We start from the raw sequence: 26576 nt of genomic DNA on the forward strand, positions 1-26576 counted from the left end.
CTGATAGTTCAACTTTTTTCAAAGCTTTCTGGTCTCCCCAAGATCCTTTGACAGGATAGAGGTGGATAGGCTGCTTCCCCTAGCGGGAGTCTCGGACCAAGGGGCATAATCTCAAAGTAACCCATTTAAGGCGAAGATGGAGACAGAGAAAACAGTCTCTCTGGAACACAGAACATAGAACAAGCCTTTCAGCCCTTCAAGCCTGCTCAGTTATTCATTACCAATAGCCTTCTTGTGTTTACACTGTTGAATTGTGCTAACCGCCTAAGCGCCACTGTTGAATTATGTTGGAATTTTATACCAATTTCCATTTCATCATCAAACTTACTGATCATGCCTTCTACATTCATACCTAGATCATTAACATACACAACAAACAACCAGGGACCCAGCACTGAATCCTGTGCTACGTATCTGAACATGGACTTGCAGTCACAAAAAACTCCCTTCTTTGTTGATTTCCCCTCCCACTCCAAATTGCCCCTATGAATGCAAGTTGAAAAGCTTTGCAAAATATGTCTTTTTTTTAATAAAGCTCAAGTTCTGAATTAGGGTAAAGTCACTATTGTCCCAGCAGACCATAGGGCTGCTTGCTCATTACAGAGAGATGACTACTGGTGGTTTAATCAGAGGGTCACCTTGCCTCAGGCAAGGGGAGAGGTTGAGAAGAAGTGTCCTTCATGGTATCCTCAGCTGGTATGGAAAATGAACCCACATTATTGGCATCAGTCTACATCACAAACCAGCCATCCAGCCAACTGAGCTCTGAATAGAGGGGAGAGGACGTCTGTAAAAATAACTCAATTTTCCTTTCCCTTGTGTCAGTGACATATCTCTTCTTTGAAGGTAGCTCACCATTCAGCTACTGTTTCTCCTGGCAACTTTGATCTCCAATGTATTCCTCCATGATCCCTTCTTATCTCAAGGTAGCTGGATCTTTCCCAATAATCATTTTTAGTCCAGATTGTTTGTTCTTCTCTTCCATAAACAGATTTACTTAAAGTATAAAAAGTCCTTTGTTTCATCTTTGGGAAAGGAAAATGAAAACTTGGTGCCCAGCACATAACAGGCTTACAAGCTCTACTTATGACATTTTTTCTGCCACAAAGCTCCTCATAATTGCTATGTGGAAGTCAAAAATGCAGTTGTTTAGAACATTGGAGCCAACTCTCTGCATGCTCCAGTAGTAACACACGTCAGGTTACTGGCTGAAAGCAAATCCTCTACCTGTTTCCAAGCATATAATTAAACATAAGCTTGTTTTCATACAGTAGTATGCCATGTTAGAACATAACTGACTGAATGGACATGTACTTCCAAGTGCACACTAATCATTGGTCCTCATATATGTCCTTCAGTATTGCTCATAGAGGAGAAAAACATGAGTGAAATAGTTTGTTATAGCAAAATCATCAAGTGTAAATGGAAACTGGTGTCATTGACAGATACCCATGGTTTGCAAGCAACTAGTGTAGTTTGTGACCCAAATCAAATGTGCATTTGTAGCATGTTTTCTGGACAGCTGCTGGCGGAAACAGGGATATTCAGCTTGCTCCTATGTGGCAAATAGTAGCACAAAGTTATAGAAGCAATAATCTTTCGCCAAACTATCTTGACAACAGACTTGCAATACGTAATGTGCATAACTGAACACATGTTAACCAGGGCTTCATCCAGAATGTTGACCCTATGTAAATATATAACAAATACCATGAAATGGTATCAGTTCATATATCATGTTTTGATTATCTCACATTATTTATCAGGCCTGTATAAATTCTCAACAATCATATGCAATCCACATTTTATACAGCAATAAAACAATATTTGCCAACTCAGATCTTTCATGCCAATTATTATTCAGTCCTTTCCAATAACATTTGGCTTCATTAAGCAATACTGAGACAAATGTCTCTGTGGTGAGCTGATTGCAGCACTGCATAAAGGCACTAGAAAAGTGATTGTTCTTTTCAATTAATTAAAATAAACTCAAGTAAAATACTAACAAAGCAAAATATCAACTACTCAGCTTGCTGTATAACTTGAAGCACGCATATTTAACATATTATGTATATGTTAAATGGAATTTTGTAAGAAGTGTTAGCATTTTATAGAATATAGCAGAGAACATATACACCTTCAGTGATTTGAGCCAGTTATGTGCTATTTTGCCTCAGTTCATGGTATCCTAATATATATTCTTCAAACTGAACATTTCAAAAGTAATGTTTTGAATACAGAAAAAAATCAGAAGAAAGCTCTTTCCATTTTTTGATTTAACTTCTCCAATTATAGTTTTAGTGTTATGCTGCTCAAAGCAGAGCTATAGCTGATAATATAAAGGAACTACATATAGTCAATGCATTTGATTGGAAACAGAGTAAAGCCAGAAACGATGTGCATGAAATTTGCCACTGTGACTACTCCATTGGCAGACTGGATAATTTCACATTAAGGGTATAAAAAGTAATATCAATATTCTTCAACAAATTCATTTGTGTTATCAAAATATCTAACAACAAATGTAGGGAAGCAATGTAGGGAAGAATTATCATGGAACTAAATCTGGATCATCCTTTATCTGCTTTGTAGAACAAATACGAGACATTCGCATCAAATGCACAGAGCATAAACATTCACACCTGCTAAAATGCACCTAAAATCAAGGCCTAAACCTGCCAAATTATTTACATAGAACATTAAAATATTATCTCGCTGGTTAATCACCTGTATTTCTCAATCACACTAATAACAATTATTTAAGATCTTTAATAAGTTAAACAGCAAATATTAATGTTATTAGGCAATAACATTGCTGATCAAATTCCCTCTTAAATAATATACTGAAATCAACTAGAAATAATCTAAAACAAAACAAAACCACATTAACCATACTAGGACATAAGGATGATCCTTCAATCCAATTAAAGTGACTGTTAGACATCCAAGGGAACTCACATAATTGCATTTTGTTGGCCTCTGTAGTGACCTTTGAATAGGATTTCCCTGAAATGTTTATTCCTTGAGATGTGCAGCTAGCAATATTATTATTCCCTGGCTTCTATCCCTATGTCCCACGGCATAGATTAAGTTAGCATTAGAAAATTAACAATTGTAGGATGAGGCAATATTGTCTTGTTGCATCACTGCAAAACATACACAGCTCATATGTACATTTGGTAATATGCAAACTCCATCCAAGATGATGTAGGAGAATTTCCTTCAAAGTTATTCAGGATGAAGATTCAGTCACAGCCCAAGGAATTCAGTGTTAACTCCCACAAAGTCATCTCTGTAAACAACAATGACAACTTTGTAACCTGATCCTGACTTAAGTAGAACGATCCGCTTCTCAGAACGCTAATCATTATCATTAACTGCTACCAGCAAAATCACAGCAATGAAAGGATGTTTCAAGAACGTGGCATGGAAAATATGCAAATTAAAACTGATGGCCCTTTTGGCACATTAAACAGTAAATACATCAAGAATGCATGACGGTCATCTAAATTTGCACTTGTCCACTTATCTGAAACACTGGGCTGAATTTTATCAAATATTCAGCTAAGTGCCATTCTGAGAGAATTTCATGGCAGAGTTTCTCTCTGTGTGCTCCAGTGAGTTATCTCATGCAATTCTTTGCAATTCACCTCATGACACTGCTCTCAAACTATTGTGCACTCCGAAGCAGTAAAATGCCTGCTGGTGCTAAGATCTTCTGACATTGATGCCAAGGGGCCCATATTTAAATCCAGGTGTGCACAATGCCAAAAGCTGCTAGCCTGTTCTGAAGTGACCACCCAGGTCATTGTGGTGATCATAACTCCAGGAATGCTCAGCAAACCTGCAGAAACGTTAATGGCCTTCTGCACTCCACAAAGCCAAGTGCTGGTACCTTCTTTCTGCTTATTCAGTCACTTTAATTCCTTTTGTGCGTCCACTAGCCACCAAGACTCATGCTCTACCATTCTCATTGCAGCATGCAGCAGCTTCCCTCAGTAACTCCTAAGCATCACCCCCATGGCAAAAATTACCCAACTTTCTGCCTTCTGCGTATCTTATTCATACACTGGGATGTTTCACCACCTTCCTTGATTGAGGGAAGACCAGCCCCCAACTGACTATAGCCTCCCTTTGAATGTTCTTTAAACTATCTGACAATATGGAAAATTGCCCAGGGTTGTCATCAACAGTGTTATCAAGCAGCACTTAGAGATGTACAGCACAGAAACAGACCCTTCTGTCCAACCCGTCCATGACGACCAGATATCTCAACCCAATCTAGTTACACCTGCCAACACCCGGCCCATATCCCTCCAAACCTTTCCTATTCACATACCCATCCAGATGCCTTTTAAATGTTGCAATTGTACCAGTCTCCACCACTTCCCCTGGCAGTTCATTATAATCTGCTCACTGATGCTCTATTTAGGTTCAGCCAGGGCCACGCAGGTCCTGATCCTATTACAACCTTAGTTCCAATATAGTCGAAAGAGCTGAATTCCAAAGGTAAGGCAAGGAAGACTGTCCTTGATGTCAAAACCACATTTGACCAAGTGTGGCATCAATGAGCTCCAGCAAAACTGTAGTCAATGGAAATCGGGGGAAATCTCCTGTTTGATGTCACCCAATACAAAGGAAGATGATTGTGGTTGTTGGAGACCAGTCATCTCAGCTCAAAGACACTGCAGAGCAGTTCCTCAGAGTAGTTTCCCAGACCTAACCATCTCCAGTTGCTTCATCAATGACCTTCACTCTATTAGAATTCTGGTCAGAAGTGGGGATATTTGATGATGATTACACAATGTTCAGCATCATTCACAATTCTGAAGCAGTCCACCCCAAATCCTGCAAGTTTGAAACAGGCTGAGCTGAAAAGTAGCAGTATCATTCACACAGTATAAATCCCAGGCAATAACCATCACTAGACAGCATCCAAACATGGGAAAACTGAGTAAGCTGCAAGGAATCAAGCTAAGAGCCCTAAGGTGCACCCTGTTCTAATGCATGAGATGGGTGCCTGATCCTGCATGCAATATAGCCTGGCAACAGCCCTGCAACTAAAGATGACTAAAGCCCCTAAGTGTAAAACTGAACTGCTGAATAGTATTGAGAATCCTAAGTATGCCCCGATGATGGGGTGATGTTCCGATTATGCTTATGTCAACCTGCACTACAGAAGGTAAATGTGGTAACTACCTATGCCTGAGGTTTGGAGAATGCTGGAGAAGATGGGCCAAGAGAAGAGGCCATGAGTTGCAGCTGCCAGATATCCCCTCAGACTTTCATTTTAGGAATTGTCACTATCTAGGTTCTCACCACTGCCAGGGTAAAGAGCAAACTCCAAATGAATGTGGCAAGATTACATCATAATATGTCATACGTGCAAATAGGCTTTTTGCTACTCCCTCGTGAGATTCTTGTCTCACAATTAAAACCTTGGGTGGAGAAGTAGCCTTTTCTTTCTCTACATCTTCTTGGCATGGTGGCTCAGTTCTTAGCACTGTTGCTCCACAATGTCAGGGATTCCAACCTTGGTTAATTATCTGTGTGGAGCTTGAACACTGTCCCTAGGTCGTCCTGGTGCTCCGGCTTCCTCACATACTCCAAAGATGTGTAGGTTAGGTGAATTGGCCATGCTGGAATTATCCGTAGTGTTTCAGAATGTATAGGCTAGGTGGATTAGCTGTGGGAGTTGTAGGGTTGTCAATAGTGTGGTTCTGGGTAGGGATGCTCTTTGGAGGTTTGGTTTTGGAATTGGTAAGTCAAATGGCCTTCTATGATTGAGAATTTAATTTTTCTATTATCATCAAATTTTCCCAACTATCTCAATGTTGTCCATATTGTTTAGGGGCTGAGAAAATTCAGCCCACTCTTTATCCTCTTGTACTAAAAACAATTTCAAGAGTAGAATCGAACAAAATCATAACTGTGATCAAATTTACAATAAAGGAAAGACTTATCAACAAATATATACTTTTCAACAAATTACTTCACTTCTGTACTTTGAGGAAAGTTTCATCTCACTTTCTGAACATTAGATACTCACTGAGATGGTTTAACTGAATTGGACTTGTGTCGTTAACAGCTTCAGTGATTTTTATTCTTTAATTACATAATGTCACGAATAACTTTAACTTCACATGTCATCAAGCATTAACCATAGCCACAAAAATACTTCCTTGATAGCCATCTTTTTGTATCGAACATATTTCTTACTTGTTAGAAACTGAAGGCTTGTGAGCACTCATTTTTATGAAAGGCATAAAGCAATGGTGAGGGGTCCTTGTGATGTAGTTGTCATGTCCCTATCTTGAGACCAGATATAGGTTCAGATCCCACCCCCCCCTGGAGTGGTGTCATAATTTGCCCAAACAAGTTGATTACATCCTCATAACCCTTGATTCCACTATCCTTAAGAGCTCTATCCAACTCTTTCTTGAAAGTATCCAGAGACTTGGCCTCCACAGCTTTCTGGGGCAGAGCATTCCACACACCCACCACTCTCTGGGTGAAGAGGTTTCTACTCAACTCTGTTCTAAATGGCCTACCCCTTATTTTTAAACTGTGTCCTCTGGTTCGGGACTCACCCATCAGTGGAAACATGTTTCCTGCCTCCAGAATGTCCAATCCTTTAATAATCTTATACGTCTCAATCAGATCCCCTCTCATCCTTCTAAACTCAAGGGTATACAAGCCCAGTCACTCCAATCTTTCAACGTAAGATAGTCCTGCCATTCCGGGAATTGACCTCGTGAACCTAAGGTGCACTCCCTCAATAGCCAGAATGTCTTTCCTCAAATTTGGAGACCAGAACTGCACACAGTACTCCAGGTGTGGTCTCACCAGGACCCTGTACAGCTGCAGAAGAACCTCTGAAGTGAAATGAAAATTATTCTCATCATTTCAGCTTTGTACACAGCTACGAGTTTAATACTGTGAAGAAAAATAGTTTACCTAATGTTACAGGAATTTTCCCTGATGTATTTCATACAAGTACCCAAAAGAATGTTCTGCAGCCTTTAAATGGCCCTGAGTGGAGCAAATCCTGATAAGAATCTTGTTCTAATGCACTTGGTCGCTTTAATATTTTACTTTAAATAAAAGATCTTTTAATATTTCTTATTTGCAATATTTCAGATAGGTTTTCATTCATTTATTTTAAAACCTCTGTTCTCTATTCCTGTATCACTGTCAGTGTAGAATCATCTTGCAACAGACTCTTCAAAAAGCATTATGTCAGAGGAAGGTAATTATAGCCTTGGTGTTGTCATTGTTAAAGTGGGGTTAACTATGAATGACTGAAAGTTTTCGTAAGAATCGTCACCTCTCCATTAACCTTCAATATACACAAATTTTACTAGAAGTGTAGATCATATAATTTACCACCCACACAGCAAGCTGAAAAACAGCACTGGAACACATTAAACAAAGAAAAGCTCATTACTTTTCTTCACCCTGCAGTCACACAGAGTAAAGCAGCCTGGGGTTTCTTCATCCCCTTTTTTAACCAAAGAAGATTCAGTAACCAATTATGAAAGTTGCTACTTAGGAAGCCATGGACAGAAAGGCTTTTGTTTATGATGCAGAAGAAAAATCTGCACCAAATGACTGGTGTCGCGAGCTTTGGAACAGATTTCTGATGTGGAGTAATTACTACGTTCAAAACCCAAGAGATATAGATGCACACCAGTTTCAAAGTGGCTCACCTGCTGTCTGAAGGCGGAAGCATGGTTTGTATGAACATAGTTTGGAAATTGCTGCTCTATCAGTGGCCAAAGCAGCTTCCCCTTCCCTGAGATTGCACCCTGGGCCAGCACTGAGTGTGTCGAGCTCTGCCCTTTTCCTGCTCATACCTTGGTCTCATGCTCCAGTCCATGGGTTCCTCTCATGGTTGCTGCACTGAATCTCGAAGAGCATCCCTAACTATTTATTCTGTCACCCCAGCAATACACAATAACTTGGAATCCAAAACCAATGACCCTGACGTCCTCAACCTGTTTGACTGAAGCTTCCTTACCAAGGTTCACAAACTCAGATAATGTTACGGACTGAGGAGTACATAAACTAATAACATTTTTAAAATACTGATTTGCACATTAATATGATACATATGTTGTTCCATAATTTCTTTTCATTCACTCATAGGATATAGGCCTTGGTGTTGGGCCTGCATCTTTTTTGCATTTTCTTTTAGTGTCCTTGCTCTTGAGAAAGTGGTAGCAAACTGTCTTCTTCAATCATTGTGGTCCACGTGCTGTAGGCCCATCCACAATACTGTAGGGGAGGGAGTTCCAAGATTTTGAGCCAGCAACAGTAAAGGTATGTTTCCAAGTCAGGATGGTTATTAATTCAGAGAGGTACTTGCAAGTGTGGTCGTGTTCTTAACTGTGCACAATTGAATTATTCTTTACTAAATATTAAAATGTTGCTTTATAAATTAATAGTCTTTTTTGGTTGCTATCTGGAATTATACTAATTTTCAAGTCTTAAAAAGGGTTGTGTTGGAAAATAGTTTAACAAGCACTGCCCTACATCATGTTTGGTATTCTCCCTCCAGTTTGGATGCTGTAAAAATGGTAAATCTGACCACATGTTCCAAGTGGACAACTGCATTCAAGGCCAAAGTGAAGCAGATACACAGTCTTGTCACCATACCGCCAGATCAATACTAAGAGTGTGGAGTTAGAACTGACAGTTTTCTTGAAACGTTTGGTCTTGAATCATCATTCCCAATCATGGATGTTTGTTGTGAGAAACAGCCATCGAACATTTACAAATATGATCACTCTGCACTTTGGTAAGAATATGAGCAGCTACCTATGATTGAAAGTACAGGCACTCAGAAACTTGAAAAGTGATTGACACGGGAAATCTTTGCTACTCAACTAGCTAAGTGGTTCTCACTTATTTGCAATACAGAATGGACTGAAAAGGATAGGGCTGTCTGTCAATTTCTTGTGCCACTGAATTCACTAAACATCTTACTGCAGAATGAGAGACAAAGCAAGGATGTGTACAGAAAAAACTAGAAGACTGAAATATCGCGAGATCTTGAGATTGAGGAGAACAATGACAGATCAGGAGTGAAGGGCAACAACAGTGGCACCAGGTAGAGCAGTAAATAAATGGTACAAAGGCCAGAATGGTGACCATCTCCCAGTGTCAGCTTGTAAAGGAAAGCTGCTGACTGTATGACAATATTCATTTCCAAATCTAATGATGTTGGGCTAGATGCTGAATTAAACTGAGTTGCACAGTTGTACATGAACTGTTGTTCCTGTTATTTGCTGTGATGTGCAAAACAGCTCCAGGGGATTAGCACTGATCTAAAATTTCAACGTCACTATGATCAACATGGGGCTTTGAAAGCCACAGTGTAGAGCAGGAATCCTGGATGAAGTGCATGCCACAGAAGCACTCACGATTGCAGCTGTTATTAGTGTTTGAAGGAAGCAGCTCAGATTGCCCAAAGAGACAACTGAATTGTGTCACCTTCCACAGAAAATGTATCACTGGAAATATTAAATATTAAAAGTTGGATCACGCGATATATTTGCAAAGCTAAAAACTGTAGCCAAAACAACCACATTTCTTCTTACATAAAAGCAAAATACACGAAATCTGAAATAAAATCAGCAATTATTGGCAAACTTCAAGAAACAGAGTTTACACTTCAACTCAAAAAGACTCTTCTTGATGAAGAATACTGTTCTTTAAAGACATCAGAGTGGACTCAGAACATTTGCACTGTTTCTCTTTCCAAACATGCGACCACACTTGCTGAGATTTCCCTACAAATCATTTTAGATTTTGATTTTTTTAATGTTGCATTTTCAGGAAATGGGAAAAGCTAGTGAGGTTGAATTAGTTTTCTTTATGGGATGTGGGCAGCGGTGGCTGGGCCAATATTTATTGTCCATCCCTAAAGGTCCTGGAAAAGGTAGAAAAGAGCAGTCTTCTTGAACACTTGACCATACAATGAATGCAAGTTGGATGGAGCAAAGATAGACAAAGCAATTGAAGATGGCTGTGTCTAGGACATGACCCCTGAAAAAAAATCATGCAGCTATGCTCTGAAGCTGAGACGAGTGACGTACAACAACCAGAACCATCTTCCTTTGTGCTAGGTATGACTCCAAACAGTGTCTTTCCCTAATTCCCACTGACTCCGATTTTGTTAGGGCTCCTTCATGCCATACTGCCAGAGGACGTTAGAAGGGAGGCTTACACTTAAATTGCTGCAGTCATCTCTGATAACACTACTCCAGGGATGGTTTTACACAAGAAAATTCCAACATACTGACCTAATGAAGGGAAGTTAGTATATAACTAAGGCACTTTAAGCTATGCATAAGTTGCATATGGCCACCTTTAAAAATATATATTGCTGCAAATGAAAAAACAAACAGTTTTTTCTCTTAACGCACGGTTTGTTTACTCATTGGATCCGAAGCATATATTTTCCAGGAATTTCTATGGTTATGTAGCAGAGAAATTGACAGTCTTGCCATCCAAATAATGGGCAGTGCTAGCTGGACCAGCATTTATTGCGCATCACTAAATGCTTAGCGGCAGTTAAGAGTTAACCACATTGCTGAGTCTGGAGTCGCATGTAGACCTGGTCAGGTAAGAATAGTGGTTTCCTTTCCTTAAGGACAGTATTGAAGCAAATGGATTTGTCCCCATCAACCAATTCATCGTTTCCGTAGACTCTTAATTCCAGATTTTCTTCACTGAATTCAAATTCCACCATCTGCCATGCTCAATTTGAACTCGGATTCGCAGAACATTAGCCTGGATCACTGGATTAATAGTCTAGCAGTAATACCACTAGGCCACTGCTTCTCTTTTGTGTTTTTTCGTGTTATCCTGCCAATTTTAATTCATATCTTTTACAATGAAATGACTGGCTGAGAACGGAGTCTACATCTTGAATGAAACTGAATGATTATTCCTAACAATCAGTTTAATCAGGCAACATTCCATGACAGCAATATTCACACACCATTTGTATTAATAGAAGAAATTTTAAAAACCATCTCGTTGCTTCAAAATCACCTCCTGCTGCTGACTGTATAATCTGTTTTTTCAGCTATAACCACTTATTTGGCAAGTTAGTAACACAATACAGTGTTTTTTCTTTATGTGGCAGGAATAAAGGCAGGAGAATGTGTGAAACCAGCTAGTTCAATTTATTGCTGAATTTATGAAACTGGAAGTTTAGAAGGGAGTTTCCAACTTTCTCACGGAATGGCTATGACCATACAGAATCACTCTGGTTTTCTCATGAAATTCCTTTGAAATTATTTGTTTTTTGAGGCAATAATGAAACTGACTTTTTTAACCTTTGAGGGACAGTGCCCTTTTAAACAGATTGCAGTTTGATTGATAGATGTGCCTGATTTTGCTGTCATGGGGCAGGTGACCCATTCTGATTGGTTACTGCATTGACAACCAAGTTAGAAATGGCTACCATGTGGTTACATCAACAGAAAGAGTAAGTTAAAGAAGCAACAACATTATTTTACCAGAGCAGGTTACGTTTCCATGCATCAGTTTTCAACATGTCCACATCAGGACCTAAGATTTTCAAACTATAAGATTAGATTCCCTACAGTGTGGAAACTGGCCCTTCAGCCCAAACCGACCCTCCGAACAGCAACCACCCAGACCCATTTCCCTCTGACTAATGCACCTAATACTATCGGCAATTTACCAAGGACAATTCATCTGACCTGCTTGGACTGTGGGAGGAAACCCACGCAGACACAGAGAGAAGTGCAAACTCCACAGAGACAGTTGCCCGAGGCTGGAATTGAACCTGGGACTCTGGTGCTGTAAGGCAGCAGTGCTAACCACTGAGCCACTGTGCCACCCCATAATAGCTTATAACAGCTCGTATAATTGGTAGCAGGTGACAAACTTAACTGAAAATGTCCAAAATTATTTGTGCATTTCTTAAGCCATAATTATTTTTACACATTCATTAAGGCTGTTGGCAATCCACTACTAGCTCTTGACAAACTGTCAATAAGTTCTTTTATACATTTACATAAATCTTGTTACATCATTAACAGTTTTTTTTACATGCAGTTTTTCTTGAAGCAACATCCAATCACCGCCCATGATTTCTCCAATGACTAAATAACATTCAATTGTATGGAAGATTCACGTTTGTGACTTTAACTCCAGTTCCAGTAATGCTTCACAATGTTCTTTGCAGTGTGAAACTGACATGTGGAAGTCAAAACAAAACAACATTGGAATTGGATTTTGAAAGAGGTGAATTTGAAGGAAGATGAGATTCAGGGTTTTAATGGACCAATTTGTAATGTGAGGCAAAGAACATATAAATATGTGAGAATTCTCGGGTTACCCTTTGACTATTCAGAATTATCCACTGTCAGCTAAATTTGATGAAACACCAATGATGCAGACAAGTAAATATCTGAGTTATCAAATAAATACGCTGGAAGTTAAGGCAGAATCATGGGGATTATGGCACAAAAGAGGAACATTTATAATTGTGACATCAGCTTGCAAGCCATGGATCAGGAGGAAAGCACCCTTGACTGTTGAGTTATAACATTCCACACCAGATTGTGAACACAAAGCCCCAGGCTGATACTCCGATACAGTACTATGTGATTGCTACACTGCTAAAGGTGCCAATTTGGAAAATAGATGTTAAACCAAGGTCCCGACTGCCTGTTGGTTGAACACAAAATATCAGATGGCACTGTTTTGAAATATAGCAGGGACATTGTCCTCAGTGTCCTGACCAATATTGCCATCAATCAAAATCACAAATTCACATTGCAATGGAAACTTGATGTGCACATGTTGGTTGTGATGTCTCTTGCAACAGTGACTACATTGGAGAAGTACTTCATTCTCCATAAAGCACTTTCCAGCGCTCCTGAAAGTTGCTTTACTCATTCAGAAAGAACCCATATTCAAGAATATCTTTTATAAACCCATGTCACAACGCAGTTAGTTGATTATATTTAAAATATAATTACTAGTGTAGTGTAGAGTAGTGAAGCACAGGAGCTTATTTGTGCACAGCTAGGTTCTAAACACAATAATGAGATAACTGACCAGGTAATGTTTCTTGGCCATGTTGTTTCAGGAGCAATTTTTTTTGGGACCTTCTCTGCATCTGTAAACTTCATTTCCGAAAGAAGTCAAATTAAAAATGTTTAAGGCTATTGGAAAGAATGTAAAGATGGGACTATGATAGATAAAGTGCTTAGCCCTGTTAATCATGTCAATTGAGGCATACATTTTGATCAGGATACCAGAAAAGCACAAGACCATTTGGTAGAGAATTAGTCCATTGAGTCTGCTCCACCACTCAATCATGGCTGATATATTTTTCAATCCCATTCTCCTGCCTTAACCCTTGATCCCCTTACTAATCAAGAACATATGTACCTCTGCCTTAAATTCACTCAATGATTTGGCCTTCTGAGCCTTCTGCGGCAATGCTTTCCACAAATTAACCACACTCTAGCTGAAAGAATTCCTCGCCATCTCAGTTCTAAAGGGTCATCCCTTCACTCTGAGGCTGTGCCCCTCCGGTCCTCATCTCTCCTGTGAGTGGGAACACCTTCTACTCTAATCAGGCCTCTCAGTATTCTGTAAGTTTCAATCAGATCCCTCCTCATCCTTCTAAGCATCGACTACAGACCCAGAGCCCTCAACTGCTGATCATATGACAAGCCCTTCATCTCTGGGATCATTCTTATGAACCTCCTCTGGAACCCCTCCAATGCCAACAAATCCTTCCTTAGATGCAGGACCTAAAACTGCTCACAATATTACAAATGCAGTCTGCACATCTTCAAATAGTGCTGCAGGATCGTTTATGTCTAACAAATAGGACAGCCTCAGCCTCAGTTTAACATCTCATCATCTCATCCAACTTCTTCCCATTTCCCCACCATTTCTATTTTCTTTTGACCTCCATTGCACATAAACTAATTGCCATTAATTGAGTTTGACCACTAGAAAACTACACTGTTGCCTCTTGAAATAGAACTTTAACTTTTAATTTTTTTTACATACTAAGAAATAATGGAAGAATAAACACATATTTTGCAGAATCTGAGATAAATCTATAGATATCGCAGTGACAGTCGATTTTGATATATTGGAAGGGAAGCTTGCGAGAAGATCACCAGTTGAGTCAGAACATTAACACAAAAGCAACATGCTGCAGATTCATTTTCTCTCCTCATTTCCCATGCTATACCTGGAAGGGGCAAATTGTGCCCTTTACTAGTGCTTGCCTCAGGTACATACAAGAAACATGGACGTCCGCAATAGGAATTACACGGAATGGGAATTTCCTTCTTGCTTTTCACTGACTCATTCCACTCAATCAATGACAGGTTTCTTCAGCCACCAGTTTTGCAGGACTACGAAATCATTTATTTATTGGGTAAGGTCACAGTATGTAAGGACAGAAAAGGTCTTTTTACGGCTATGGCTCTTCACAGCAATGGAACATGACAATATTCCAGCATCATTGCTGAGAACTTGTGCTCCAGAATTTGCTGAACCCACAGCCAACTTTTTCAGTACAATCACAACATTGGTCTTTACTCAGGAAAGTTGCCCAGTTATGTTCTATACATTAAAAGCAGACAAATCCAAGCTTATTATTGCTCCATTATTAATCATTTATTCTGGTCATCACTAAAGTGATGTAAAGTGTTGTCAAAACTGCTGTCAAGCATCACTGAGTTAGCAATAACCTGGTCAATGATGTCTAGTCTGCTAGGGACATTTGGCTCCGGTCCTTATTACAACCTTGGTTCAAAAATGGACAAAAGAAGTGAGGTGAGAGTGACTGTCCTTGATATCTGACATTTGACGAGTGTGGCAGCAAGAAGCCCAGCAAAACTGTTGGGGAGTCAATGGGAAGAAGCGAATAGATTTCTGTTGGTTGGATTCAAATCTGGCACAAAGGGAGGTGGCTGTGGTTGTTGGAGCACAGTCATCCAAGCTTCTGGATATTAATGCAGGAGTTCCTTAGGATAGTGTCTTTGTTCCCAACCATCTTCACTTTTCATCAATAACCTTCCCTCCATCATAATGTCAGAAGTGGAAATGTTCACTGATGATTGTGCATTTTTCATCAGTAATCAAAACTCCTCAGATACTGAAGCAGTCCATGTTCAAATTCAGAAAGACCTGGATAACCTTAAGACTTGGGTTCACAATTGACAAGTTACAGTTACCCACACAAGTGCGAGACAATAACCATTTCCAACAAGACAGAATCTCACCATCACCCCTTGCCATTTAAAGGCATCACCATCATTCTACGTGTACTGTAAACATCCTGACGATTTATCTAACTAGACCATCTTCACAAGCATCCACTCCCTCCCCCACCAACACACAGTTGCAGTTTGTGTATGATCTACAAGATGTAATTCAGCAATTCACCAAGACCCCTTCACATAGCACCTTCCATCTAGAAGGAGGAGGGCGACAGATACATGGGAACACTGCCGTCTTCAAATTCTCCTCCAAGCCACTCACTATCCTGACTTGGAAATATATTGTTGTACTTTGGTGTCACTGGGTTAAAATCCTAGAACCTCCTCCCTAATGGCGCTGTTGGTGCACCTACGTAAAACATACTGCAGCAGTTCAAGAAATCAGCTCAAAACCCCAATCTTGAGGGTAATTAAGGGTGACTAATAAATACTGGCCCACTTCAATTCTACATCAATAAAATTGATAAAAAAAACTTCTGAACACCTTCACTCATTTTTTCCCATGAGGGTGTGTGTCTCAGGAGAGGCAGTGGAAAAGTGTTAAGTTGATTCCATTCCTATTTTATCAAAAATATTGCTTGAAGTACTCCAACAGGAAATCTGCAAATGGCCTTCATTTCGTAAAATGGCCTTACCACTGAAGTCTGTCAAGTGAGACATGTAAATGCAATTGGGCTCTTTTTCAAATCACCGATGTTAAGCAATTTCCATCTAATTGTCAACCTTCAATAAAATTGGAATCAATGAATGTCTGAAAACTTCTCTTTCATTGGGTTTTGAGTGCTGTCAGTTTTAGCCTTGGTGTGTAATCCAACATTTACAAAAAGTTTATTCATCTTTCACTGCGAAATAAATTATCTCCTTATTCAATCAATCTACATACGTAAATTCTGAGTTCATTAGATAGTAAATAAGATTATGTAAATGTTAAGTGTATTGTAATTTCTGACTAGAGTATTTTCTTTTCTTTATTGAACTTTTTGATCAATTTTAAAATTCAACCAAATCATTGCATATAGCTTTTCCACTTCAAGAGCTCTTTGTAGTCTTTTTGTTGTAGTGAACTGGAGAGAACGGTTGACATCCATGTAAAAACAAATGCAGTTATTACGAGTGTAATATTTCTGCAAGTCGACACATTAAGACAGACAATGGGCAATAAATGCACTTTCCAATTTCTCTCACATCACTAGGGGATGTGTCAAGAGATGTCAAACACAGTTCAGGGCAGTCAATTAAATTTAGACTGTTTTGCTATTTCTCTCAAACATTTTTTTTAATCTCTTTGGTTTTCTGATCAAAGGTAAATCCAGCTCACAGCTCCATAATTTCTGCTACATGCAAGGGAAGGAGTGGGTCCTGAAACCATCCTAGGTGGGATGAGGATCAAACCTCTCACTGCTTACACCAAACTGATCCATATTAGCTCTTCAGTCATCTGGGCCACAAAGCAATTCGAGTTGCTGTGGAACATACATTTTTACATGCAGGTTATCATTAGGAGCTATGAACGGTGATGGTACAGGCACTAATTTTCCTTCCATCATGTACCTGAACAGGAAATTCTCCTGCTATTGCAGTTTGTACACTGGAAGGACTTACAAGTTGATACTTAATCTCTTTGGTAGCAATTTGCAAGTACATTCCTTGATCATCAACTCCTGAAGTGGAACTTTAATTTGGTGCTTCTGGCTCAGTGATAGGGATCATAGCCACAATGTCACAAGACCTTTTCAGCAAACCTTTACAGAATAGGAAATACTAGTATTGTGCAAAACTGCTTTGTATGGCATGGTAGTTACATTACAAATGCAGTCTGCATCTTATATTAGGACCTAATCATATGTTATAGTAAAATATATGAAACTGTTTGGAGCAGGCAGTTTCTTTCCACTTAACAATCATTTAGACTTGATTTATAGTCACCGTTCAGCATGAGTGATACCATGACTTTGCCATGACATTGATGTTAAACCTATGAAGTATCAAATACATTATTAGCATGTCATGAATACAGGCCTTGATGCATACCTTCAAACTCATGCGCAGAGGACAGGAAAGAATTGGAAAAGAAACTTGATAGTAAATAAGCAAATAAGAAAGATTTCGATACAATGACACCACAGTATTCTACAGGAAGTACTTACTAAACTGCATTTTAGGTTTGTTGGTATGTGAAAATTACCATCACAAATGTATGATATAAAAAGTGAGTATATGTCAACTTGCATTTTATTTGACTGATGCAATTTCAGAGTATCTTGAAGATTGCACTTGTCAGGCTGTCATCCTTATAGCAATAGTTTAGCTGTTTCATCACATTTGTACATAGAATGCTTCCTAAAACTTGTTTATGGGAATGCCATGGATGATTTAACACTATGTTGCCATGCACAGAGTTTGAAGCTTGTTGGATACTGAGCTGGTTAAACAAGGGAAGACTGATGCTAACCTGTCAACCACAGAGAGTATTGATCAAATAAAGGAGGCACTAAGCTGGTTCAGACTGGTTTTGGTAGGTGCAAAGTGATTTTGAAAGCTTTGGGACTGGCTGCTGTAATTTTGCTCTCTCAGTTTTACATTCAGTTAAAGCATTGTTGAATGTTCTGGGGGAAAAATCCCAGTCTGTAAGAGATAAGTGATTAATTTTGGAAGTCTACTGAATCTGTTCACATTCACTAATGACTTATTAGACATATAGTTGTGGCTCTGAACAACTCATTATTCAAGGATTGCCTGAAAAGTTGGCATCCATAATTTGAAATTATTTAATTGTATTGGCAAATTAGAATTATTTTAATTTCTTTATAACTTATCCTTCAACTGTTTCTGTCAGTCTGTCTCTGTACAATCAGTTACAATCTAAGAAAATAGGTTTAAATCATAAAAAGTAATCAAATTACCTTGTTATTTAGCCATGTCTGGCCAAAGTTACAGGACTAATAATAAATTATTTTTTTCTTGAAATTATTAACTTGGGGTCCAAGTACTGGTATTTGTAGAGTCTGGTTAGAAATAAATGGGCAACATTTGAGGGTCTTTCAATATTTTAATGTATTTGTGTTGTTAATCCAGCAATATTAAGATTGATTTAGCTTGCTATCATTGGTCATAACACAAGTGACTCATCATCCAAAATTAGAAATATATCGCTGTTCCTTCGGTGTTACTAGATCCAAATCATAGAACCCCCTTCCTAAGGCATTGTTGGTCCTCCTATATCAAATGGACTGTAATGGATCAAGAAGGCAATTTAGCATTACCTCTCAAGGGCAACGAGGCATGGGAAATAAATGCTGGCCAAGCCAGCAACACCCACATCGCATGAATGATTTTTTAAAAATTAGACTGACATGAAGGGAAACAAGTCAAATTCACTGAAACAGTACTCTTTCTGAGTCTTCAAAAAGGCTTGAGAGATAACTCATATGCTTTATTTTGTTAGGTTTGTGCAGAAGCACTACTTAAGACTAAGCCTGGCAATAAAGCAAAATGGAATTGTTGTCCCATGTTTTGAAGCTTACTGCAGTCCTCAGAAAGGAGTCGTGTCTGTGCCTGTCGGTTAATTTTAAAGACCTCTCAAGCTTCCAACTATAGTGGGTAATGTTATCAGATGACTAAACAAACAGTAATTTTGAATAGCTTCAAGCCTAACATGCTGCTGTTTGGGTAACCTGAAAGATTTTACTTTTCTGACCCGGTTAGGGTTTGCTAACAAAAAGATGAAGGTGAAACAGAGAAGGGAAATTTAAACACAGTAGAAATGTGAGGATATGGATGAGAGTATTGATGGTTGAATTGCATACGTCCAACTGTCTGAACATTTACTTCAAATACAGTATTTGGACTCAAGGTTTCCTAATTCCCAGACAAAAATACACCTCAATAACAAATTGAACTTAGTTAATAAAATGTTTTGTTGTTTCAAGCAACCATCTCCTGAATGAGAATTCTTGAGATATATATATAGGACAAAAGCAGTGTAACACTTGAAAAAAAACAGCACAGAGAAGGTTAAAACCTCAAATGTTTAAACAGCTGCCCAAGATACTTCATGGTATTTTGTTTCAATGTCAACATTAAAAGAGATTACCTCAAAATTCACAATATTCCTTAAACCCCATCAGACTGGATTACATATAGACACATTGCGACAACAGATATAAAACAAGCGACACTAGACACCATCATTTCAACATTTTTTATTGATTAATAATGCAACATCTACCTGCCTTCCTTATTAAGATAACTTTTTTTTTAAACTGGAGAAATAACAAAAGCATACGTGAAGTTGAGGATTATTCTTTGTTGACCCTAAAACATATTTTTCTTAATCCTCTCTGAATAAAGGGCATACACAAGTTTTAGACAGTATTAACTGTCTTTCCACTATAATTATATACTATTTGTCTTCCGGCATAATTAAAAACAATGTGTCTCCGACCGGTGCACTTGGCAAATATCCATGTTAAAAAACATCTTGTACCTTTCTGTATCTAATTATAAATAATTCTAGGTAATTGTAATACCAAATAAAAAAAATTAACCTTTATAGATTCTAAATTTTGACTATTCATTCACTATTTTAAATGAGTTTGCTAATGTAACATCAGGGATTGTAGAAAAAAATGTGGAAATGCATTAAAAGAAGAAAGAATGCAGTCGTTAGCACTGCTGCCTTCCAACGCCAGGGCATCAGGTGACTGTCTGTGTGGAGTTTGCACATTATCCCTGTGTCTGTGTGGGTTTCCTCTGGGTGCTCCAGTTTCCTCCCATAATCCAAAAGATGTGCAGGTAAGGCGAATTGGCTGTGCTAAATTGCCCATAGTGTTCAGGAATGTGTAGGTCATATGCATTAGTCAGGAATAAATATAGGATAATAGGGTAGGGAAATAGGAGTGGGTCGGTTATTCTTCGGAGGGTCGGTGTGAATTTGTTAGGCCAAAAGTCCTGTTTCTAAAATATAGGGATTCTATTAAATTCTCAGATTTGATGGGTTTTTTTGCACCAAAGTAATCTTTTGGCATTTCATAAAGTTCAGAAAATCCCAATTCAAACTATTGATTAAAATGGTTACTGAATGGTGCAGTGGTTTGGCACCATGCGCTTTCACCTCTGGTAGCTGACTCTGAATCTATCTTAAACCTTTGCCGTAATGACATAAGTGCTTATTGAACTGATGCAAGGAACATTTGGTAGTAAAAATTGAATGACTAAGAAAACATTAGAAATCTTCCAAACCCATCATTCCTTCCCCTCTCATTTGCCTATTCTAGTTTTATTATTTTTTGAAATAATAGGTTAGCTTATATCAGCTGGTCTGGCACTTTATGCAGCACATATTCGGGTGTTTTTTTTGTGTTGGAGGAGGCAAAAATGAGCACAATTAAATAATAGCCATCCCAATTCGAATGTCACATATTTAAAAACAACTTCATCAAACATTACACCGTTCATAAGACGTAAGTTGCAGCACAATTCCTTTTTTACTTCCCTCATTTTCTATTCTCAAAAGAACCCAGAGAAAATAGTGTCACTTTACAGTAATTGTGGTGTACCCTAATAAATGGCAATAAAACAAATGGACAGATGGTAAAGTTCTTCCATTCAATAACTAATAATTTTCACTTCTGTAAGGAATGAAAGGTCTAACTTCAATGTATGAATGAAAATGACAACAGATTTTATTATTCACTGGCAGAACATATTCAAGTTTAGGGGTTACAGGTGAACTGTTGAAATAATCCATGAATAAAATCATTATGTGCTCAATGAGCTGAGGTCAGAATTTCATGTAACTATGGTCATAACCTGGTCAATTTCGTTTCCAATGAAAAACTAATCTATTCACTTAAAGGGGTGGTACAGTACTTTCCTATGGAGGTAACTATGACCAATCATCGCATGTAAGTTAATGCTTTTCAGATGACTTAAAATCCAAACAGAGCTAGGTTAACTGCATACAAGCAAACTGTTTCTATTCTGATTCCATGCTGAGAAATCATCACCAAACTCATAAAATATGTCTCAATACATGTGATTAACTTTAGCATCCCTGTTTTGCTGCTCTCTTTAGTTTAAATTGTCAGCTATACTGACATTGTTGGAGAAATTGGGTCGACTAACTCGTGAGCTCAAAAAATAAGCAAACCAAGTTAATCTACAATGGAAGCACTGAGACTCAGATAACAATTATCAACACTATGTTCATTCTGTTCTATCCTCAACAAAATCACACGCATGAGAATATTACAACCAAACAGTAGGAATACAAAAGAGAGCAGGAGTTTTAAAGTTAGAATTTATTTTAAATTAGTTCAATTCTGAAAAGCAAAATTGCTGCTTTTCATTGTTCCCAATTTTGCTTTTTCTCCACTTTCGAGTTGTATGTCATTACTGGTAGTTCAGTTTCTACATGACATATTTAGCGTTCATAACATTTTATTTTAAGTGAACTGCATGAAAACTAACAAGTAATTTAACAAGTAGATCATTGATGAAAGGTAATGCACAGGTTTAGACTGGTTTTCAAACCACTCAGGTCAAGTTCTGACAAGTTCCTGTTTCCTCATACCAGAGGGAGAACTAACCTCCCTGCTCTTAAGTGAATGTATATTTTGCATTTCTCGCATTTCAAATACGTCAAAGTCAACTTACTAAGTATATGGTACATAGTCTAAATGTGAAAATATTTAGGCCCACAAATCTTTTCTTCAATAAAGATTAAAACTAACTCTTGCATCATGTTGCTTTGTTACATTTTGAACTTTTAGCTAAGTATATGATATATTGCTATAATTACAGGATATATGAAAGTCTATTTTTAAAAAAATCTAACTAGTAAAGCATGTTCCTCACTCTGTGCACATTTATAAGGAGTAATGGGATTTTTCATGAGTTGAAATTACGTGGCATAAAGCTAATTCCTTGACTTCATAACAACATTCTGAAGAACCTCATCTTTCTCCTGATCTTACCTTTTTATTCAAATCAGTGAGATTTTTCACAGAAGAATTAAGATTATAAACATCTTACATAATAATTATGTTCAAGAGACATTACATTTGTCCTGAAGCTGTGTTTTTATAATGATCATATTCAGTTTCCTATAAAATATACCAAGGTTAAAGACAACATAAAGCATCAGTACATAAATCTCTGAGCACTCTGCTCTATGTAGAAGCACACATCTATTGAATGATAAATTAGTGTGCTGTATCTGATTCACAGCTGTACTAATAACAGTTAAGATGCTACAATTTCACATATCTTTCTGAATGAGAAACACGTGCATTGCAAATATATTTTCATCAAATTTTATCTGTTACTTCTGCAACTGAACTTACCATATCCACGAATGCCTCCTGAAGGGGAAATTATTCACATGCATCATTTCCATGAATCTTCATTTACAGGAATTCATCAAATCCAATAAATTGAAGTTGTGCATGTACTTTAACACAAAATCAGCTTCTGATTGCAATCAAATAGATCCTCCCTGTTAATCTTGACCATAATGTACGGAGGGTCACTTTTGTACATCTGCAGTCATTGGATTGTTCATGTAAAATAGAAACAGTTTAAAACCAGACTGTAGTTTGAAACACTTGTGCTGTCATTGTTCTGCTTATGACAATTTCTGAAGCCAAACACTTGAAAAAATCGGATAAGCACCTGCTTTTAGTGAAGACAGACAACTAAAACAGCACTTACGATCAGGAACAAAGAAAAAAAGCAGAAAGCAGCATTCCAACAGAAAATACATCTTCCAGCATTATGTAAAATTTCTACAGTAAAAGAGGCTGAGGCAACTCTGCAGAACACTTTTAATTGTCATTAAAGGAAGGTGTGTAATTTTACTTTCTTTTTCTTCGTATTCTTTCAGTAAACCTTTCAGCCTTCCTGCACCACATGTTCATCTTAGAACTGACAGAAACCAAATGCTTTCTCATTGAGTTTTCCTCCTGGGATGATGATGATGTTGATATATCACTCACAATATTCCACTGCTACTAATTTAACTTTGCAATAATAGTTAAAAGAGCGTGGATTCAGTCATCTGTAGCAAGGCACTGAGCACTTATTGCTCCAAGCCCCAGGGTGATGGCTTACTACCATAAACAGCATTTTTGGGATTGTCGCCTCATTTTGAAATTTTTTTCTTGTATAGCGTATATTTCTGAAAGAAATTTATTGAAACGATGTGCACCTCTATGCTTCAAAACAAGTAAGTTGTTGGTTAATCCATGCAGCCTGTGTCAATTTGTCATAAAAGTAAATAATAACAACCAGGAGGATGTCAGTAATGATACAAAGGAAGGTGAAGAGGAATGCTCTAAATCCGAATGTCATCTAAGAACCTCTTCCCTACCGTCCGTGTTCCTTTTTCTCCAATCCAGTTCACCAACAGTTGTCATTACTGTTCCCTCATTGTAAATGGGTTCATCTGCTTCAAGTCTGCATTCTCCAAACCTCTTGCATTTCTCTAAAGGTGGAACAAGAGGAAAGGCTCTCATTCAACAGAAAAGAGTCCTGAAAATGTAGTATGTGGGTTCAGTCATCTCTAGAGTGTCTGACATACAGAGCTGAAAGGTTCAGCACATTCTCGGTTCCTCGGTTACTTTACTCTGCTGCAGAACCAGCTTCAATCTTGTGAGAATGCTGCTGCACAGGGGATGTGCTGTCGTCAAGGGGTTCCTTTAGGTAGGTTCCCTGTTCAGCAAACGTATTCAAATGACTTGTTTTCAGTCACCATCACAGGAAATGCACATATTAATGTATTTGCAGTTTGTTGTAAAAGAAATTATTTCAACGTTTGTTAATCTCAATTTAAAACAGACTAATTTTATTAAAAATTGGTGCCCTTCAAAATACCCTCAAGGACCCCCTGACAGCATAGTTAATGCCTTTTTAGGACAAGTGGGAAGTAGTAAACAATGAACTGAACAGTTATAGGATAGAAGCTTCAAAAGACAAATTAAAAAAACAATGTGCATTTAAATTGGGGACTTTTTGTTTTGAGGAAATGTTCGAAATTAAGTAGATCACTGAACAAGTGATCATGATTCACTATTTCATAATTACAAATGAACTCAAATATTATTTCAGTATTGTTTAAAAGGGTGCATGACAATAGAAGTTAAATGATTCAATTAAAAATAAATTATCCTTTAAGCATAACAATGTATTGCATTCTCTGTTAAGCTAAAGTCCTGAGGAACCTTTCAGTAGCACTGCAATGCCACATTGTTATTCACAGTCCTGCTCTGCCAAAAGCTGCGCCTAATATTGTGGCAGAGCGGCCGATGAAGCAGGCTGCTTTGTCTTGGATGGTGGCAAATCTCTTGAGCGTTATTGGAGCTGGACCCATTCAGGCAAGTGGAGAATATTCCATCATGCTGGTGCATCATAAATGCTTGTCAGAATTTGTCCAGTCAGGTGAGTCACTCGTTCACAGAATTTGGACCTCATCCTGCAGCCTGCGCATTTATGTGACTAAATCAGTTAGGTTTCTGATCAATAATAAACACCAGGATTGACAGGGGTAATTTATTGATGATCAAATACTCTCTTGTGGTAATTGCCTGGCAACTGTGTGGCATGAATATTATTTTTTCTTTATTAGTCCAAAGCTGGTAAAGCTGCAACAAAGAGCTATATACACACACAAAGCATCCTGTATCAAAGATAAGCAATTCTACACCCCTCAGAATTTGCATAGGCAAGGGATGTCAGGAGTAAGTGTAAAGAAGGGCAGTGAAATAATATCAAATGGTATAACAGACTCAATAGGCTGAATTGTTCATTCCTCTTTCTATATTTTATGTTTCTATTTAAAAGAGAAGACTAAAGCCTATGCAATCATCTTTAGCCAGAAATGCCAAGTCAGTACTTCAGCCTTACCAACTCCTAAAGTCCTCAGCATCACAAATGCCATTAACAGAACCATAAGGTATTGGACAAACCCATCACGTCTGGCAGCATCAATGGAAAGTGAAACAAGGTCAGCATTTTAAGTTGAAATGACTCTCCTTTCAAACCGAAGAGAGGTGGTAATGTGCTATGCCTTCTGCTGTTGAAACAAAAAGGAGCAACTGCAAGAGAAGATAAGGTCGGGGAAAAGTAAGAGAACAAGTGACATTTGAGATCAAAGATATTATCAAACAAAAGGCAAAGGTAATAGAAATGGTTATCAAGGAGTGACAATGCCTGAGTACAGGGTAGGTGTTAATAGCATGATAAAGGTCAGCCCTGAAGCCAACCTTCAACCAATTTGAATCTTTCTATAGATATCAAGTACCAGTTGGTTCACTGGACAGAAAAAAGAAGACAGGCCCTGACTAAAGACTTGTGCTCCAAACATAGTCGGCCCCTCAAACTATTCCATTACAGATACAGAAAGGGCATCTAGCCGATAGTGTGGAAATGTATAAGTAAGTATGTCCTGCTCACAAATGCAATACTAATCCAATCTGATCAACTATCTCTCCATCAGGTAAGAGAGAATTACTGTAGATGCTGGAATCTGTACTGAAAACAATCAATGCAGGTCAGACAGCATCCATGGAGAGACAGCAAGCTAATATTTTGAGTCTATATGACTTTGTCAGAAGTGGTGAAGTGTGGAGGGGACAGCTTTTATGCTACAGTTGCGGGTGGGATAGTGTGCGGGTCGTGGGCATATGGTGTTAGTAGAGAAAAGATGTTGTTAGTTCAGATTAAGTGATTGAAATGTGAGGTTGGCAGAACAGTAGTCCACTCTACAGCCATCAATATCACCCACCATCACCCTCCACAGCACCTTCCCATGTAACAGCAGAAGGTGCAGCACCTATTCCTTCACCTCCTCCCTACTCATCATCCAAGGGTCGAAACAGTCTTTCCAGGTGAAGCAGCATTTCACCTGTACCTCCTCCAGTCTTGTATTCACTGCACCCAGTGTGGCCTACACTACACTGGAGAAACCAAACTTAGACTGGGTGACCACTTTGTGGAACACCTCCATTTATGTGCAAGCAGGATGCTGACCTTCCCATAGCCGGTCATTTTAACACAGTGTCCTGCTCACATGCCCACATATCTGTCCTTGGCATGCTGCAGTGTTCCAGTGAATCACATTTGCAAACTGAAGAAACGACATCTCATCTTCAGACCCGGCACTTTATAGCCTTCTGGACTTAATATTGAATTAAATTGTGAACCATTTCTTCCCGTTTGTTACATTCTGTTATCATGTCCTCTGTCCCCTCCCCACATTTCAAAACTAGCAGCATTATTCTG

The 26576-nt window shown here is 38.4% G+C and overlaps 1 protein-coding gene across 1 annotated transcript in view; it reads right to left on the bottom strand.

Moving 5' to 3' along the window:
* pde4d (phosphodiesterase 4D, cAMP-specific) overlaps positions 1–23913 on the bottom strand; it is a 613923-nt gene extending 590010 nt beyond the window's left edge. The window contains exon 1 of the mRNA XM_060823636.1: positions 22643–23913. Coding sequence (XP_060679619.1) covers positions 22643–22695 — 53 coding nt within the window. The 5' untranslated portion in view covers positions 22696–23913. The remainder of the gene's footprint in view (positions 1–22642) is intronic.
* Positions 23914–26576: the final 2663 nt, after the last annotated feature.

This window comes from Hemiscyllium ocellatum, chromosome 1, assembly GCF_020745735.1.
Source record: "Hemiscyllium ocellatum isolate sHemOce1 chromosome 1, sHemOce1.pat.X.cur, whole genome shotgun sequence".
Lineage (NCBI taxonomy): Eukaryota > Metazoa > Chordata > Chondrichthyes > Orectolobiformes > Hemiscylliidae > Hemiscyllium > Hemiscyllium ocellatum.